Genomic DNA, 20379 nt, shown 5'->3' with positions numbered 1-20379 from the left:
TCTGATCAGTATTCAAGGAATTTACTAGCTCTTAATGAAAACAAATGCCAGTATATGTTATTTTCGCGAACTGGATCAGTAGTGTCAGATACCTTCTCTCTTTTTTTGAATGGTCTTGAATTAAGACGGGTAGATCAGTTCAAATATCTTGGGATTATTTTAGATGAAAATTTGTCGTTTCATAAATATGTAAAAACACTGTCGTTAAAAATTTACCGAAATATTGGCATGCTAACTCGTCTTTGTCACTTTTTTACTAAAGCTATTCTAAAATATATTAATTATTCTTTCGTCCACCCAAATTTTCTCTATTGCATTTCGGTTTTGGCATCTACCTTTCCGTCTGTTTTCAAGTCTCTACAAATACTTCAGAATAAAGCTATGAGGATTCTTTTTAATGTTGATTGCAGAACATCAGTTCGACACCTATATGGGACTTCAGGAATTTTTTCTTTGGACCAACTTCATTTAATTTCTATCTCTAGTATTTGTCATGATTATCAATATAGTAATTTACCTGTAAATTTCTCTGGCATTTTCTCAACTAATTCTCAATTTCATAATTATCCTACTACGCATCATTCAAATTTTTCGTGCAATATTCGCCTGACATCAAGAGCAGGATTCAGCATCCGTCACATTGGCCTAAAAATCTGGAACTCAATTCCTGCATCAGTTCGAGAATGCAGCAACAAGCGACATTTTCTAAGACTGGTGAAAAAATATCTTATGACATGCTAAGCATTTTGTTCATTGGGGTTTTCTTTTTCGTTGTTGTAAAATTTAGTTAGAAAATGGCTGTGTATTTTCGTTGGCAATATTTTCAGCGCTAAAGTATGCCACCAGGCATGTGCGCTGTTTTGTGACATTTATTTATGTACGTGTTATATATAAAAATATTCTACTCTACTATTCTACTCTACTCTAAAAGTATTGAAGATCGTATTAATAATCCGTAGTAAAATATTTGTTTTTATTTTGTAGGGGCCTTGTGCCGTGAGAAAAAGGTATTCTTTCATACAGATGCAGCGCAGGCAGTTGGCAAAATTCCAGTAGACGTTAACAAAATGAATATAGATCTGCTATCTATAAGTGGCCATAAACTCTATGGACCTAAAGGTATGGTGTTTTCCTTATACTGAGGTATTTGTGTTAGCAGTAATTATGTATGAATATGTATGCTAGCAAGTATGTAACTTCTCACGAGGTAGCTTCTCGACATTTTGAAGGAGGATTTGAAAAACATACATGTTCTGTGAATTGTGTGAATGTAGTGAAATAGAAAAATATTTTATGGAAGTGTTTAGTTCAGAAAAGGGTATAAACTAGACTTTGCTAATCTATGGTATAGAACAGAAATTAGATGGAAAAAAGTGTATCATTTGATTACTCATTCAGTTTTCATTTAATCGCTGTCATTACATCACACTCCCCCTTCCTCCCTTATAGGGAAAGATATAACACTAAGCTATATAGAAAAGTTTGCTGTTTTTGGTTGTTTCTTTTTTTTCAAATAGTCTTTACTTTAGATAATAAACCAAGTGTTCAAGAGAAATAAGCCTGACAAATAAGGGTTACCCGCAAAATCAGCGTAATTTTGCATTTAACAGTAAGCATATATAGCAGTTTCTCATGCTGACGTAAGTAAGCTAGCAGGAACTTTTCTTTTCGGGGAATGGTTGGTTTTCATTTGGGGGTGGTTTGAAGAATATACATAATCTATGAAATTAAAGAACTCAAGACTTTGAACCCTGTTAATGACTCCTCTCAGCCAATGAACCGGAAATTATCAGTTATCCGGAAGTAATTATTTTATTCTGTATAAATATAGTTTGTTTTATTGTACTTCAGTTTATCTGCTGTGATGATAACTGATGTATGCGGTCGAAATATCCAGATTTTTTTGTATCTGTTTTTCACTGTCTGATAAAAGGACTTTTCCCTATTTGAACTTTTATTCGTTTGTTATAGAAAGGCAGTGTAGTCTTCGGAAAAATACCTATGAAATATATAAGAAATATTTGATAAAATGGTAAAAATATTAAGATTTCTGGGAGAAGGGAGGTAAAGTCGCCTAAGGCGTTGAATATACCCGAGCCAACGCATCTGTGTGTATTTTCCTTCACAAAAGTAATTTCCTTTGTTGCAATGTTTTTAAAAATATTGTCACTTCCATGTTTGTAATTTAAAAAAAGCAATTAATGTTGACACATGAGTAAAATACTATCCTTGTACGATACAAGTAAAAATTAAATTTCTTAAAATATCTTGTTTGAAAATTAAATACCGTATTAAATTTTTTTGGAACTCGAACTCCGATATCCCAACGTTTTTGACGTATGGTCGATGCCTTCAAACCTTGATTGCATAAACAAGTGACCTCTTAGTATTAGTCAGACAACAACAATAACAGGCCGAAACATTTTTTCTTTTTTTGTAAAGCTGCTTTCACATTAGGTGCGTAATTTTCTGTGATAAGTCGTTAAGCGTGATCTTTCACATTTTAAGGTCTCTCCACACCAAGCCACAGTAGAAATTCATATGACTATCTTAATCATCGTCTAATCTCATAAGTAAACTATTAGAAATTAGAAGTGCGGAATGGGTGAAAGACGCTCTTGGAAAATTTTAAAAATTCATCTTCAAAATATATTAACTCTCATCCAGAGATTCTTTTTGGTTGCTGTAATATTGACTTTTCCATAACATAAATTGACAGCTAGAGTCTACTGATCACTGCATACATTAGGGATAATTCAAACAAGCTAAAAACAGTTAATAATTCAAACAAGTTAGCTACTCGCTCAGTCAATTTGCGCTCAAAATAAGCCTGCTGATTGTCATTCCTTATTTATGTCTAAATTCTTATATTCATTTATTTTAATATGTCCAAGTTTATTTTAAATCAGTCTGATTTGTTGAGATAACTTTGTACGGTCGCGATTGGACAAGAACAAGTCGGTGTATATTGCTATTTTATTTGCTTTGTTTTATATTTGTCCTGCTTTTATTTTGTAATTTATTTTATTTATCTATGTATGAAATATAATTCACTATAAGACTATCCACTATGTTTCATCTTTAGATATACTTAAAGATATTTTTTCTACGTTTTAATGCTTTTATTCTCAATTTATTTTGGTATTTTTCCAGTTTCCCGTGCTTGATAGCACTTCTTCTGATCACTGAAATTAAAAAAAAGGTTTTTATAGATGAACTCGTTAGTACACGTATTAGTATATAAATCTCTAATCAACAATTCATGTAATATGTGCTATTACCCTTCACCAATTGAAAGATAACTTTTCTTTTGGGAAATTTTATTTGCAAATTCGAAATATCACCTGATGGTTTTCTCTTCGAGTCGTATCTGATAGTCTCATATTTTTAAATCTGTATATATTTTCTTTTTTATGGCTTGGATTTAGCGGATATGCTTCAATAAACGTGCTTCAGTGTTAAGCACCTGAGGTTGCCATCAATATTAGTGGCCCCTTTTCATTCCAGTTTGATCCTACTCTTTCCATTCTACCGTTCTGCAGTCTACTTTAGAGTGGTGGAATGGAGATTTTTCTCGAAAAAAAAGAAGTGTCATCATGCATGGAATGTATATGAAATCTTTCAAAATACCTCCATTTTTTCCTCGCTGTATCTCCTTGCTACAAAATCTGGAAAATACTAAGTACAACAGTGGCAACCCTGCTTGTGAACAATCTACTCTTACTTAATTTTCATGCCAGGGTGGCGTGGAGAGCGTCGTTAGCCATCTCCACATATGGCGGTCAGCAGTAAGGGCCTCTGCATCTGACAGTGGAATTCCAGCCTGGTCCAAGAATTATCCGAGACTGTCATTCCATTGAAACTTGGGCCTTCCTCTTGGACGTTACCAGTCAGAACTGATTGGTTCGAAGTCATAAAGAAATCGAGCCGGAGTGTCGGCAGGCTGCTGCAGAAGGTGTCCGAACGAGCGAAGTGTCCGTTGGGCAGCCTGGCGAGAAAAAAGTGACTGGAAAGTCATGCCTTGCAGGCAGTATTTGCAGACAGTCTGTCCATCGAGTAGAATAATTTACTCGATATTTTATTAGAAATATATGTATATCAAAATGTGGGGCCTTTACTTTGGTTGACGTGATGCAAAGAAAACCAATCTTCGCTTTAATCACCTTCATAAGAATCCTAAAAGTATTGAAGTAATTTTCATCATATCCCAGCCTATTCTCAGGCGTGTTCTTTTGTCTGCTTGTTGGCTATTCAGTAGAAGTGACCGACTGTAGTAATATGGTCCTCGTGCATTCTGATGGTATTTTTGCTCCATCCATAAACTTAGCTGTAAAACAGGAACACTTCCTTCTCTGAATATGTGAAACAGCATCGAACAGTTGATAAAAAAAAGAAATAACCTCTATTATTGAATATTGTTTTTTTTTTCTTTTTGTCTTATCGTTTGTATGGCGGTTTGTTTTTTTTCGTTTTGTTGACCAGTATAAATATTTAACGAAAAAACACATTAAAATACTTACAATGCAAATTATAGTTTTCTTTGTTTGAGAAACTCTCAATTTATTTTACAGAATTTGATTCATTTCAATAATTTGCCTATTTTTGCGTTTTTGATTTTATGCAGCCAGATTCCGCCGATAAAGAAGTATAACTGTCCTATCATAATGTTAATAAAATAATCCCTTGGAATTTCACGTTGAACCCGATTTATTTTCCACTTTCCTGTAATTTCCCGATTTATTTATGTACTTTCCTGTAATTCCCTAGATTTTTCATGTAGTTTGCCTATTCTTGTGTTTTAATTTATGCACACCCCCTAAGAAAAGAGGGAAGCTTCGCGACCAGTATGCTAGTAAAATATTTTACCACGAATGGCATAGACCCACTCGATTATCTGGATTATGGATTAGCATAGTACTTCATTATAATGAATGAAGGGAATCGCCATATGCCTGTGTACTTACGTAAATAACGAAATATGACATATAACATAAACGGTACCTATTCATAAGTGTGGCAAAGATAACTATTAAAATTTTAAGTGACCAACTTGAAATTTTGATTTAAATAATAGTTCCTGTTGCAACAAATCAACCCCCTCCTCTCATTTAAATTTTCGCTTGTACTTTAGGAGGGTCTATTTTCTTGTGAGTGCAGAAATGTATTAGTTTATTGTATTATGACAGTCTTACTCTTAACATGTGCAAGTATGAATATTAGACTTCGCATTGTTTTCAAATGTTTTTTAACAACAGGTGTTGGAGCAATTTACGTCAGACGTAGGCCTCGTGTTCGCCTCGAAGCCCAACAAAGTGGTGGTGGACAAGAACGTGGACTCCGGAGTGGAACTGTCCCAACTCCACTCGTTGTCGGTCTTGGAGCCGCTTGTGAAGTCGCATCGCAGGAAATGGAGGTATCATTTAGGTTTTACTATATTTCTCTACATGATAAGGAGCTAAACTTAACTATTAAGCCTAAAGAATATGCGTAGGTTTTTTTTTTTTTTAAGAAAGCAGGAGCAATTAGAGCAATTACCAGTTTTAGTCTTTAACTAATTTAAAAAACAGTTTGCCTGGTGGAAGTAAAGAGCAAAGTTGAGACTTAGAATGAACAAATAATATGGTTTCAAAATCTATGCACCATGCATTTATAATAATAGTACAAAAAAAGACTGCTCATATTTTCCTACGTTTTCTTTAGGATTAATTTTAAGAAGACTTAAGTCACTAAGGCTAGGAATAAGTGAAGATGAAAAAGTGACGTTGGGTAACGAAAAGATTGATCAGGTGGACAGCTTTACTTATCTTGGTAGCATTATTAGCAAAGACGGTGGGAGCAGCAAAGATGTTAAAAGTAGAATAGCCAAGGCTCAGGGTGTTTTTTCACAGTTAAAAAAAATTTGGAAGAATATGAAGATAAGTCTCCAAACCAAGATTAAAATATTAGAAGTTACAGTGATGACAGTGATCAAATATGGCTCTAAAGCATGGGCGCTCCGAAAAGCGGATGAAGATTTGCTTGATGATTTCCAGAGAAATCGCTTAAGAATTGTTCTGGGTACCCGGTTGCCTGACCGTATTTCAAACAGTAGGCTGTACGAAAAGTGTGGTTCAATACCGCTTTCTAGGGCTATAATGAAAGAAAGGTTAAGGTGGCTAGGGCAAGTTGTGCGGATGAATGATGACAGATTGCCGAAGATTGTCCTTTTCGGCCAATCGTCTAAGGCTAAACGAAAAGCAGGTCGTCCTCGTCTTCTGTCATACAGAAAGATTTAGAAGAAATGGGAACTTCCTGAGATGGTGTAAAAAGGGAGGCTTTGAATAGATTGAGATGGAGGAGGACCGTGCGTAGCTGTGTTGGCCTCAGGTGGCTTGGTGCTGCGGTGAGTTGTTAGTAGTAGTAGTACATAAAAATCATAAAAATAAACGAATAAAAGTTTGGTACAATGAAGAATCATTTTTATCATGGGCAGCGCAATAGCACTGCCTAAGTAAAGAGCGATGTGGGCACAATGTTTTTTTTTTTCAGACCAGGGCACTTTGTATAGAAGGAGATGTCGTAGAAACTTCGGAAAGGGCAAATTCGATTGGAAATTGAAGGGGCTAGTGCGCTTTTTAATAGTCAAAAGTGATTGGAGGGCAACCAACCCTCCTCCTGCACTCATCATTACCCCAAATACATCCAGTCGAAATTTTAGGATAGCCATTTTGGTCAGTGTAGTTGAAAGGTCCGGAAATTATGTCTTTGAGGATGAAATTATGTCTTTAAGGATGACAACCCCTCCACAGCCCTCAGGGCATAACTTACAACCCTGGCCCTGAGGGCATTTAAGGTTGTTATGGAAAGGGTGGTCGTATAAACTTCGGAGGGGGCTCATTAAATTGGAAATCAGAAGCTCTAGTGACATTTTTAAGAGTCAAAGTGATCGGAGGGCATCCCCCCCCCCCCCTACCTACGTCATATTTTCCCGAATACATCTGATAGAAATTGTGAGACGATCATTTGTTGTCGCAGAAACTTCGAAAAGGGCTCATCGATAGGAAATTGAAAGGGCTAGTGCCCTTTTTAATATTCAAATATGATTGGAGGGAAATAAGCCCCCCCCCCCCCATCGCACGGCAATTATTTTTCCAAGCCCATTCAATCAAAATTTTTAGATAGCCATTTTGTTCAGCGTAGTTAAAAGGTCTGGAAATTACGTCTTTGAGGATGACCCCCCCCCCCCCGCAGCCCTCAGCGCAAGGGTTGTTAGCCATGCCCCGAGGGGACATAAAGTTCTTATGAAAGGGGTGGTCATATAAACTTCGGAGGGGCTCATTGGATCGGAAATAAGAAGTTCCAGTGCCGTTTTTAAGAGTCAAAGTGATCGAAGGGTAGCCACCCCACCCCTCTTCGTGTTTTCCCAAAATACATCCGGTAGAATTTTTTAGATAGCTATTTGTTCAAAAATGGTCAAAAGATTACACACTTTGGGGTTGACACAATCCCCTAGAGTCTGGGGGTAAGGATTGTAAGTATAACATTTTTGTGGAAAGGGTGGTCGTGTGAACTTTAGAAGAGGCTCATTTAATTAGTTGATTAAAATATTTTATAGTCCATTTATAATACAAGGTATGACGATGGAGTATAACAAAGAGAAAAAATTTTAAAAAAAGCTGGATATGTATAGTTCTGGTTCCCTTTTAAGAGTAAAAAATGATGAAAAGACTAACTAGCCCCCCCTCCCCCTCCCCTCCTTGAACGCATTCCCAAAACGCTCCAATTGAAATTGTAAAATAGCCATTTTGTTACTTATAGTCCCAAAATCATATAACAATGTCTATAGGGTGGACACACCCCCCCGAAGCCCAGGGGCAAGGGTTATAAATTATGCCCCGGGGCATATAAGGTTCTTATGGAACGGGTGGTCGTATAAACTTTAGATCAGATGGAGCTCATTTGATTGGAAGTCGGGAAGTCTTAGTATCCTTTTTAAGAGTCAAACGTGAATGGAGGGTAATTAGCCCCCCCCCCCAAGCCTATCATTTCCTAAAACACATCCAATCAAAATATTAAGGGAGCTATTTTGCTCAGTATTCTTGACAGGTCCAGTAGTTCTGTCTCTGGAGATATTAACCTCCCCGCAGTCCTCAGGGAAAGGGCTGTAAGTTAGGCAATTCGTTCATTGTTTACATATAGTATATGCTATTGAGAAAGGTGTTCTTGTTTGAACTTTATTTTCCAAGAAGACGTAGGGCGTTCAGGCGAGCCTTTCAGAGAATGTTGAGGGGATTTTTGAACTAAATCAAAAGACGTTATGTGTATGAGAATTGTCAAAAAGGCAGAACTCAGGAATAACTAAGTATATTAGTTTGGAAACATCTGGAAATGATAAGAGAGATAATAAAAAAGGCATATTTGCATGCTACCAATATTACTACAACTACCACCATTACTACTACCAAACTAATCTATTTACAGTATTGAGGGGAAATTCGAACTAATGTGCATGTACATTGTCAAAAAAAGCGTATCTCTAGGATGGACTTGTAGATTAAGTTTGAACTTTCAGAGAATGCTTAAAGGGGAAGATCATTTGATCAAAACGCAATTTACGCACATAACTGCTAGTACTACTATCACTCCTACATTTACTACTACTGCTTTTATTGCTCCTACTTATAGGGCTAAGAGCATTAAATGAAAATTTCAAGAAGCATCTGAACGGACTGGTTATGGAAAGGACATATCAGCAATGCCGTAGCAATTGTTAAATTGAAACTTCCAGGACCTTGTCAGAGGGATATTCAATTGACTAATTGGCAATATGTTAATATTGCTGCTGCTTCTAGTACTACCTCTATTACTATTAACACTATTACTAGTAATATCAATACTACTACTCTGACTACTGTTGTAACTTTGCCTAAGGGCATGAAGGTGAAATTTTCAAGGAATGTTGAGGGGGAAGGTGAACTGAATCACAACATGCCATGTATATCCAGGTTGTCAAAAGAGTGTAACAGCAATATTTTAGGAACAGTTTGGTGTGTGAAGTTGACTAGCAGGGCTTGTTGTGAGGGATTTTGAACTAGCCAAAATGTACTATGTGTATACTTTTAATACTACCACTACAGTTACTGTAACTAATGACGCTAAGCGTATTATGGTGAAAGTTTTAGAGAACGTTTAGGAGGAGTGTCAATTAAACGCAAAAGCTGTATGCATGCAGGTTTCCAAACGGGCATATAAGCAATATCATAGGCAGCACCACTCTGTAACTACTAGAAATATCGTTGAAACTTGTAAAGGAGCTAATTCGATTCAAAATTAGAAATCATAGTTCCCTTCTTAAGAATCAAAAGAGATTAAAGGTCTAGCATACTCTCTATCCAAGCCATTCAATTTCTAAAAACATTCAGTCAGGATTTTGAGACTGCCATTTTGTTCAGAATAGTAGAACGGTCTAGCAGCTATGTCTTTAGGGATATTGGGCATGTCAACCCCCCACAATTATGCAATTGCCCCTTATGCTTTAAAAATAAATGCTGCTTTAAAACTAAATCAAAAGGGATTGTGTTTATAGTTGCCAATAAGTTACCTTATCAATATTTTGAGAACGACTGGGGATATTAAGTTGAAACTCTCGGAGCTACTACTATTAGTACTTCTGCCCTTACAACTTAAATAAATAAAAAGAGTGTAAGTGCCTCTAGGTTGTCAAAGAGCATAAATAGAATCTATTGGGAATAATATTAGGTTTTATTTTTCAGGTCAACTTGAGGAGGTATAAAATTAAATTGAAAAATAGTATTTGTGTCAGGATTAAAAATTGTTGAAAAAGTTTCTCCGAGATACAAATAACAAACTATCGATTCTTATAGAAAAAACCGAAAGGATATTTTTTGTCATGAAAAATACTATGCCAATAAAAAACGAAGAGAAATCGATTAAAAAAAGACTTTCCACAAAACAACTTTTTCAAAAGAAAAGTAAAGAGCTCCATTAAGCTAAGAATGAGCAGAAATAAAGTCAGATTATCATCCAAGCATAAACCTACCCAAATCACTCAATAAATAAATGAAACTCAAAACGAACAGAAATACAACAAATAGCTGAGTCAAACTCAAAACGAGAAACAATTAACATGAGTAGGGCTGATAACCCCCACGCCTTTTTCAAGACCAGAACATAATTTGCGTTTACTGAAAACAAAATAGGTTTTAAATGTTTTCACTTTTTTGCTTTAATAGATATAAAATCATTAAAACTTTTAAGGAATAAATATCAGTACATGTAAATTAAACTGACAATCCACGGTCATTTGTTTTTTGTTTCAGTAAAGCGCAAATTGTGTTCTGGTCTTGAGTACGCATGGGGCTATGAGAAGGCTATGACGAAGAAATAAACGTTTAAGTGGGGATAAGTCTATTTATTAGACGTTGAAAATTGATAAATAAGTCTATAAAGTCTATGGTAAAAAAGTATATGGGGAGATGCTACCAATCAAGTATGTAACTATAAGTTCAAAAACATTCCTTTTGCAATTAGAGGAAGAAGAAGATTCTGCCACCTTCATTAGAAATTCAACTTACATTTAGACAATATTAAAGAAGAAATTTACAACTCAAGACATTGGATGAACCCAGTTATTAAGCTCTCTCAGACAAATCTAGTAATGAACCGGAAGTTATTGTTTTGTTCTCTATAAATTTTAACGCTTTATTTTAAACGTTATCTAAAACGTTAGCTTTAATTTTAACGCTTTAGTACATCTGCTGATGACGATCGCTGTATATGTGGTCGATATATCCAGACTTTTGTATCTGTTTTCACTGTCTAATCAATGGACTTATCACCATTTGAACGTTTATTTGTTATTTTTAAATAATTCTCCTGTTTTTTTTGTTGTTTTTTTACTTTTTTTTAAAGCTAATTTCCCTGTAATAAAATCCTATCTACGTGTGTGCTCTCATCTATCGCGATTTGCCCTTTTATATTAAAGAGAAATATATTTACAAAAATTCAAAAATAAAAATATATTAAGAAAAATCCATTTACTTTTCACTGTGAAAGTTTAAGTAGATTAAATGTTAGTTAGTTTCTCATTCTTTTGTTTTTTTTTGTTTATTGAAAATAAATTTTGAATTTGCTCTTTTTTTACCATTTTCAGTTAAGCTAGCCAATTACCTCTCGAATTTCAGCCTTTTTCTTTATTGCATTCTGACGGTTAATTACTCTTGCGTTGTTGTTAGTCTCGGGAACCTTCTTGAATTTCACTTTCTCTCCTTCATTTACCTCTTAATTTACCGCTTACCTCTCATTTTTGTCTCTCTTTGCTGTTTTTTTATTGTCCCAAACAGCCACTTATTATTTAGTTTTTTCATTCAGTTGTATTTTTTTCCGTGAGATACAAAATTTAAAATAGAACCAAGAACAATAATTCTGGAAAAGGCAAAACCAAACAAGGGTGATTTTCAGCAAGACAGTTAAACGAAAAGATAAAGCAGATATTTCAGTAAAAACCTCCACCAAACCTTCCACAGTCCAAAGAAAAATTATCGTTTAAAGTTGCGAAAACCGAAAGAATAAAACATTTGACAAAGAAAAAAAGAAGCCACAAATGAAAGATCATTCAAAATTGAATTGGGCTATGAATTCTTTCCTGGTGATTAATGCAGCTTCTCTTCTAAAATGATTTGTATTCAGGCGACTAATGGATTTTTTTTAAAGAAGAAGAATGTGAGTTGAAACTCGGCATTGAATTATCATTAACAGGGTTCATAAAAAATGCCCGGTATCTTTGTTTGAAGTAAAGTCTTTAGGTATGTATTTTTGAAATGAAAAACGAAATACACTGGAGCTAAGTTGTATGCTGGTGCCCGAACTTCACGTCACTCGACTAAAAAAAAAAATTGATACACGGTTCGCTCCTGTTGTAGATTCAAGTTTAAATATTTGCTTGTCTACTCGAAAAAATTGTGTTTACATAAAAACTCGAGGCATATGCTTGGTGTCTTTTTTTCTCGGATATATTTTCTAAAAATACTGTAGAAATTCACTTTCAATTTAAATGTACCACTCGGAACTTCCAAAGCCACGTCGCTTGGTAATTTTTCTAGGCAAAATTTGTCGTTTTCTGTCTGAACTTAGCTTGTGTTTGTATTTGCGTTGTGTTTGTATTGTGGGTGTGTATCCCGTCGCACAAGCAATGCTTTTGCTTGGTGGTGCCTATTTCGTAGTATGACGGTCATACTACCAAAAAAGGCTGTACTATGACTGCAACGAAAATGAATATTTATCAAAGGGGTTTGTCATCCAAATTTAGCTAAGTTTTTTTTAGTTTGGAATAAAGTTTAATTAATTCTGAATGCTGTGTATATTAATATGAATATGCTACTTTGATAGATTATTGTATAAATTTTCTTATAAATTAATTAGGCTTATTTATCAGAAAATTACAACAACAGTAATGCCCAGATGCAACATCTTGTAAGGGACTAATCATAATAAACCAAAATTAATTCAATTTCTAAAAACAGGAAAAAACGAAGAAGAAAGGAAAAAAAGGAATTGAGCTTCACTTCCTCAGACACCAAAATTTCATAAAGAAAAAAATCAAATCTCTTCGCAAACACACTGCCAGGCAAATAAAAACAAATAAAAATAACAACTTAGACGATTAAGAGGAACGCACAAAATTCACAAACTTCAAAACATAGTAATTCCAACAATTTACGGAATTCCGCTAGATATTAGCGTGAATATATTACTTTCATATATATACTAAAATATATTAACATGTTGTAAGTTTTTGTTATTTAATTTGTATTATCCTTTGTAGTACGACCACAAGAGAATTGAATATTTATCAAAGCGTTTGGTCGACCAAATCCTAGCTGAAGTTCCTTCGATTGTTCGCAATGGTGACCCCAACTTCAGCTACTGTGGTTGCGTGAATTTGTCCTTTGCTTACGTTGAAGGCGAGAGTTTGCTGATGGCTCTGAAGGATGTTGCCCTATCTAGTGGAAGTGCATGCACTTCGGCGTCTCTTGAGCCGTCGTATGTACTTCGTGCAATTGGAGCAGAGGACGACTTGGCACATTCATCCATAAGGTAACTTAATTTGGATCCAATTTGACAATCATTTTTCTAAATGTAGACTATATCCACGTGCGCTGGGTTAAGAATTCTTTGTCCAAGGGGCACGGGTTCGATCCCCGGCGTGGCCAGTTATTTGGTTTGGGACGCGGGTCAGTGGTGTGACTCTGTAATTTTAGCCAGAGTCGACCCAGCTCTAAATGGGTATCTGGAGATATCTGGGGATGGTAAGCAGGAAGGGTGTGCGAAAGCACAGGATGGTTGGCCCCCAGCCCCCCATTGCACTTCCTGGCTGAAGGGCCAAGAAATGGAGATCAGCACCGCCGGTTTGGACCTTAAGGGTCCAGTGCCGTCATACTTACTACTTACTTACTACTATATCTATTCTATAAATATTAGTATCAATAATCTTTATTCCATTAACGATTCGAAATAAAATGATTGCCATTTATATTTTCTCTATATATTGTCAACAATAATCATACAAGAACCATAGTGATGGCTTTCATTATAATTTTTCTTATTTTTAAACTTGGTAGTTTATTTGCTATTTTTAAAATAAATGTTAATAGTAGCCTACTTTGATCGTGCCATATCAGTTGCAGTTGAGTTGAATTCTGATCCTCATCGGGAAGGGTTCCACTCTTTCGGATATGGATCCTTCTCAACGAATGACTTTGAAACAAATATTAGTTGTGTTCACGTTTTTTTCGATAAAGAGCCTTATTTACAAAAAAATTCACTCACGTTTGACAAAAATGATGTGTACAAGCCCAAAATTTTGGTCCAATTTTTCCTTAAAATGGTAAGAGGTTTTCTGCGTGAGTGGTATGGTACTTTACTGGGTTTTGAAGCCACGATTGATCCTCTGGCACAGGTTAGAAACCCCATATATTGGGTTAGAAACCAATATATGGATTTTCAAAAGAATATATTGTTTAATTAATATATTGTTAAAGAATATTTATACAGAATAGTCTAAAAGAATGTATTGTGAGTTAAAAAAAATAAGCATGTATAAGAGAAAAGTGAGGCTTCTATTTTTCACGCACTTCCTCTCATACGACGATTTTTAAGCTTAAACTATGAGGTTTTTCTGTATTAGTTGTTCTTTTAGTGACAAGTAATATTGTAGCCATCCTTAGTTTACTATTTAACATATCAAAAGTTGCAGCGTCAATTCAGATTAGTATGTTTTATTTTAACCTACCTGGTTTCGATAAAAATAAGTCTGAATAATTGAATTAAAAACTGAATATTTTCTGTTCGTTAAAAGTTATAGTTTCTCTCTTTAATTTTATTTGTAAACTTTTTTTGATTTAAATTATGGTTGTTTTTAATAGCATATCCAGGGTTATTCCGCAGGATTAGCATGTTATTGTAAGAAAGTACACATCCTAATAGTTCCTGGTACTATGAAACAGATCTTTGTCAGATTATTAGATTTCGCAGGGACCAGCGGTGGTCCTAGGTCTGGTCAAGGGGTCAGTGTCAGATATCTGACATTGAATTCCTCTTTTTTATATTTTGACACTCCTGTGGTATAAATTACCAGGAACAATTAGGATCGGTACTTTCTTATAATAGCATGCTAACCCCGGGAAATAACCCTGGATATGCTATTAAAAACAACCATAATTTAAATTTAAAAAAGTTTACAAATAAAATTAAAGAGAGAAATTAAAACTTTAAACGAACAGAAATTATTCAGTTTTTTATTATTCAGATTAGAATGTTCTATTTTAACCTATCTTGTCTTGATAAAAATAAGTCTGCTTCTAGAAGTCTTTTACCATCCTCGTATTGTCATGTTGGTTGAAGAGACGCCAGTCTCTGACGCACAGTGATGAATCACAATCACCAGTTTTAAATGGTACAATTGCTTGCCCTTTGAAATAAATTAGGGTATGTGTTATCTTTAATTGCCGAAAGTCTTCTCGTCATTAATACTAATTAGGTACTATTAATAGTAATATTAATTATTAGGTATTATTAATTAGGATATGTGTTATCTTTAATTATCGAAAGTCTTCTCGTCATTAATACTAACTAGGTACGATTAATCTGTAACAACAAGGTCTACATTTTCTATCCATTTTTCTGGCCCGGCTGTCTGGAACAAACTTCCCGAGGAGGTAAAAAACATGACAGTTCTGGTTGAATTTCGAAATTCCCTTAGGGGTAGTTGTTTTTCTCAATATGGAAGATTTTAGTGGTTGTCTGTAGAGAATGATTGGTTGAATGTTGTTGGTGAGATGGTTGTTTGGCTTTTGAATGGATGTGTTTTTTTTGTGAGTGTTGTGAGGTGTTTTGGACTGTTAGTGTAGATGATCCTCAAGTTCCCATTTTTTGATTTGATTGTTGAAGAGGTGGTACAGTGAAGCGAGAGAAAATATTTATTTGGTTTTTGGTTGGGTTATGTTAAGGTCCGAGGAAATAAAAGAAAATAATTATTATATATATATATATATGTATTTTTTTTGGGGGGGGGGGGGGTTGTCTGGCATGCAGTAATGCATTGGATAGTGTTTTTTAAATGAGAAGTTTGTTTATTTATTTATTTTAACCCGTTTGTAAATTAAAAAAAAATAGATTGAATTGGCTCTTGATTCAGAATTAGCAGGTCTATAATCTAGTGCTATATTTTGTCTTGGTGATAGTTAACAGGTTTTCCTATAAATGAGCTTATTTTATCTTTTTAACTATTCGTGGCACCTGGGAGCTTTAATAAGGCTTAAAGGGAAGTAACACAACCCCCATACTCAACAGTGACTAGTTAGGGATTACATCACTGGTGCTATTCCGTCAATCTTATTTATTCCCTTTTTTTAGATAGCTATTTTACTCGGAATGATCGAAAGGTTAAAATAAAATGTTCCATCAGGGGGGGGGGGTCAAACTTGGGAGACCCAGACGCAAATGCTGCGAATTCAGCTTATTGTTTGCAAATAAGTTATTCGATCTTTTCAGTTTCTGCTCGAGTCCCTTCACTTAATAATTTATTTTGAATTGAATTTGTTGAAAAGAAATATCACAGTTAAACGTATCAAGTCTTTTCGGCTGAATAAAAGAGGAGTATTTTATATTTAGTATCCTTAAATTCAGAACACGAGTATCAAAAATAGAAAACAATTAATAGTAAAATTCATATGTTGCTGATTTTAAGAATCCTTGAGGAACTGTCTAAAAAAATGTCATTACCATAATGCAAAGCCTAAAAATGGTTTCAGAAATCAGACTTACGAACAAGACAATCATCCCATCTTTTTTAATTTTCTGCTCTCTTCTGCGCATTATGCGTTAATTTATATACGTGTTTTAAACCTGTGTTATTACGCTGAGCGATGCTATTCTGAAAAACCAGAGAGCTACAATTAATTTATTTGTTTGTTGTTTTCTTTACATAATAAAAACCAGATTTTTTTTCTTTTTAGCATAAGTATCAATTGGTTCCTCCTTTTACTGTCATCTTGAAACTTCAAGGGCCTCTTAATGTTTGGCCTCTAAAAATGACTGCTGTAAAAAGTATTTGAGGTTTTACGAAACAAAAACATCAAAAATGTTCTGATAAAAACAAACAAGGTGTTCGAAATTGTCCTTTACCTCTGTCTCCATGTTCCTTTTGTCTAATGCCATCTAACTTTAATTAAATTTTGCAGGTTCGGCATTGGTAGGTTCACCACAGAAGCGGAAGTGGACTATACCGCCCAAAAATGCATTCAACAAGTGAAACGGCTTCGGGAGATGAGGTAAGGAGAATTTTCTCTACAGAAATAATTCTAATTTTTTTTTTTTTTTTTTTAATGATATTGTACAAAAAAAAAATGTTCAAAAATATAATTCTAATTTTATTTCAAAAAATAATTTGTATTTTAAGAAGAATTGTATTTTAAGGCGGGGCTTCAAAAGAGACAGCTAAAGTTTATTATTTGTGTTAGGTCAGATGGGTTACCACTAGGTGAGAGAAGGAAGTATCTGGGAGGGGTTAGGCAAGCTTCTGGTCCTTACTTCTGTCCCATGTGCTGGAAAGAGGAAGATTTGGTTGATTTTGTGGGGAAGTGTAGTGAATTAATAGATTTAAGAAAATAATCGTTTGGGGTTGAGGTTTGGGAGAGAGATGAGATAATAGATTTATTAGCAAGAAAAGATATGGGAGGTATAAAGAGACTCGGAAGGTTCCTGACGATGGGTATAGAACATAGAGAAAGGTTTTTTTGAAGATTAGGGGTGAGGGTGATATTTCTTTAGCCTAGATTATACTTTTGTGCCAATTTATGTTTGTATGATAGTGTCTTTGTTTTTTTTTTTTACCACGGCCCTTTGGGCTTTTGTGTCAATAAATTCTATTCTGTATATTATATTGTATATTAACACGCTGAATGTTGAGAAAACTTAACTCCTTTCCTGGATATATGCACTGTAAATTTCTTTTGGACTTGTGTATCGTAACATTTAGCCGCTTAATTATAATCAACTGTCAAAAAAGTACTTTAATACCAAAACCAGTTAGTTTATTTTTTGAGAAATATTTCCAATATTTTGAGCTTGGATCTCGTCCATAACCCGTTTGTAATCTTTTAGTATCTCGGTAAACATGGAATACAGGCCTACATCCTATAATTGATTAAATTGTTTTCTGTGGGTCATGTTTTTGAGTAAGTTGTATTCTTGTCTCCTTTTCCAATTGAACAACCTTTAGAGACGGAGGCTTTTACAAAATTACGGAATCATCTCATTTTTGGGAAATTTATGGAATTAAGAACTGATAGAATTATAAATTTTCGTAATTACAAACTAATTGTCGTCTGAATCTGGGTATACATTATCATTTCCGAATCAATGTAAAATGAGAAGTATTTCTCCCCGGAGAGCAGTTCAAATACTCCGGACCAATTGTGTCCTCAAATGGCACACCTGACGCTGAAATCTCTGTCAGTTCAATCAAGGCAAACTCTGTATTTGCACGGCTCCTGAGAGCAATCTTTCTCAAACCGAAAATTACTCGCCTAACCGAAGCTCGAATTTTCAATGCCACGGTCTCAAGCATCATACTATACTCTTCTGAGACGTTTTCGATAATTCGACACAACTAAGAAAAGTCGATGCCGTTTAAACTAGACACTTGCATCGAGTTAAAGGCTTCAAATAGTATGACTAGATCCGCAACACTGAGATCCTGACGACTTTCAAGCTGATACATGTCTCTAGTCAAGCAGAAGCCCGTTTCTTGGGCAGTACCGCTACTTACTTTGCCTCCCGCCAATTAGCCCTCCAAGAATCATTATGGATTTCAATTCCGCGGAAAATAGCTGGCGATTTCCTTGAAAGAGGCCACCCATCAGGTGGACTGATATGATAAACAAACAGTCTCCTCAGCTGCAGTATCAACCCAACTGAGGCCATCCAACTACTTCATTAAAAAATAGAAAAGATCAATGAAAATAAGTTTTTTGTTAAGATTAGCTTGCAATGCAATAGGTGTAAAATCTTTTGTGATAATTAATCTGCATTAAAGGGAACTAGTCTGCACAATTATTTAAGGTCAAATTGAGCATTAAGTTTCTTTCAACTAAATCAAATACGGTCTAAGATTGCAAAAAGCCCATCATCTAGAATTTTACTGCTTCATTGCCTTTCCCGACAGGAAAATGGGTTAAGGCTACTTAGGCCTATCCAGATAGGAAAAAAGAAAAATACCATTCAATGTTCTTTCCAAATATAGTTATCACCCTCATCATGATTGCTCACATGAGTGCATCACAATAAGCCAAAAGTCTAGTCTGCACAAAGTAGGCTTTGGTTGGTTTGGGGAAATACTAGCAGATTTAGCAGGCTAGATCACTTTAGATGTTAGGCCTACTGGGGGAAAAATTTTTGTTTTCTATATCCTCCCCTGCATTCTCAAATACCGTAAAAGTTAAGTATGAAGCAATTTTTGGTCGCATAAAGCAGCTAGATGGCGGTGGTTTTTCTTTTCGACACTTGCCTGTTTCCACTTTTATAAGTTTCCCATAGTTTTTGCATAAAGTAGCAATTGTTTAAATTATTATTGTGGTGATTAAGAAGTGCCAACTTTATGAAGGCCTTTCTTTTATATATATATATATATATATATATATATATATATATATATATATATATATATATATATATATATATATATATATATATATATATATATATATATATATATATATATATATATATATATATATATATATATATATATATATATATATATATATATATATATATATATATATATATATATATATATATATATATATATATATATATATATATATATATATATATAATATATTTTTCCTTTCAGTCCACTTTGGGAGATGGTTCAAGAAGGAATTGACCTGAAGAGTATCAAATGGTCTCAACATTGAAGTCAGGCGTATTAATATTTATGCTAATTTTACGATTACCACTTTATTATAATATATGAATGTTATGATATTTAAATTTTGTCCCTATTTTTTGTATAATAGCCAACTCTCTTTTAGTTCTGCTCCACTTTTGCTGCATCAGGCAGTACTGGACCGAAGCAGTCGATTTATAAGAACACGACAAGTATTGTTTAAAGAGTCCTATATTTTTTCAGTTACAGCATCTTCTGCTTTTGGACTTAGTAAACAACAAAATATTTGGCAACACCGGACAATGTTATAGCTGTTGTAATTCATTTATAGTTTCCTAGCTATACTAGACACAGCAATTGTCGTCTCAAGAGGTTCTTGCCAGCTAACTGATGTGACGTTCACAGTTAATATTGGATGTTTTTGAATTCCAACTTTAGTTTTTGCCAACAAAGTATTTACCATAACACCTTTTTGCTTGAATTTTTCTGTCTAATCCCATGTTTTTACTTGACATTTATGCACTAAAGAGCCGAATTCTGACATAAAACCGAAAATTTTGTGAAGCAAAATTCTCTAAAAATAGTCGTAGGAAATATCTCTAAGAAAATACTTTTGCCAGCTATCTGAAACAAGAAGCATTGGTGTATTTCAAATAAAGTTTTGCCGGACAAGAGGTATTTTTTCCTGATCCTATACAAAAGTGAGCCGAACATTCGTCCACATAAAGACCTTTTTTTCATTGGGTGACGGGAAAATCAGAGAGCGAAGCGAAACTTGACTCTGGGCAGTACCCATGTTAATATTCAATTCTTCACTTACTATGAACAAATAATTTTTCAGTTAACGCAGAAAAAAAAGACTGTGCTGGCAATAACGCAATTGAACAGATCTATTGCGTCAGTTTCAGGTATTTTGCCTTCATCTTAAT

At 34.5% G+C, this 20379-nt stretch overlaps 1 protein-coding gene across 1 annotated transcript in view; it reads left to right on the top strand.

Annotated features, from left to right (window-relative positions):
* The window catches only part of LOC148946521 (cysteine desulfurase-like), a 44510-nt gene extending 24962 nt beyond the window's left edge, over positions 1–19548 (top strand). The window contains exons 6-10 of the mRNA XM_089097407.1: positions 985–1119; positions 5256–5413; positions 12824–13095; positions 16740–16829; positions 19415–19548. Coding sequence (XP_088953533.1) covers positions 985–1119; positions 5256–5413; positions 12824–13095; positions 16740–16829; positions 19415–19478 — 719 coding nt within the window. The 3' untranslated portion in view covers positions 19479–19548. The remainder of the gene's footprint in view (positions 1–984; positions 1120–5255; positions 5414–12823; positions 13096–16739; positions 16830–19414) is intronic.
* The last annotated feature ends 831 nt before the right edge of the window (positions 19549–20379 follow it).

Source organism: Artemia sp. Qi Xiang Cuo, chromosome 11 (assembly GCF_049724085.1).
Source record: "Artemia sp. Qi Xiang Cuo chromosome 11, ASM4972408v1, whole genome shotgun sequence".
NCBI lineage: Eukaryota > Metazoa > Arthropoda > Branchiopoda > Anostraca > Artemiidae > Artemia > Artemia sp. Qi Xiang Cuo.
This window is presented reverse-complemented; position numbering and strand designations above follow the sequence as displayed.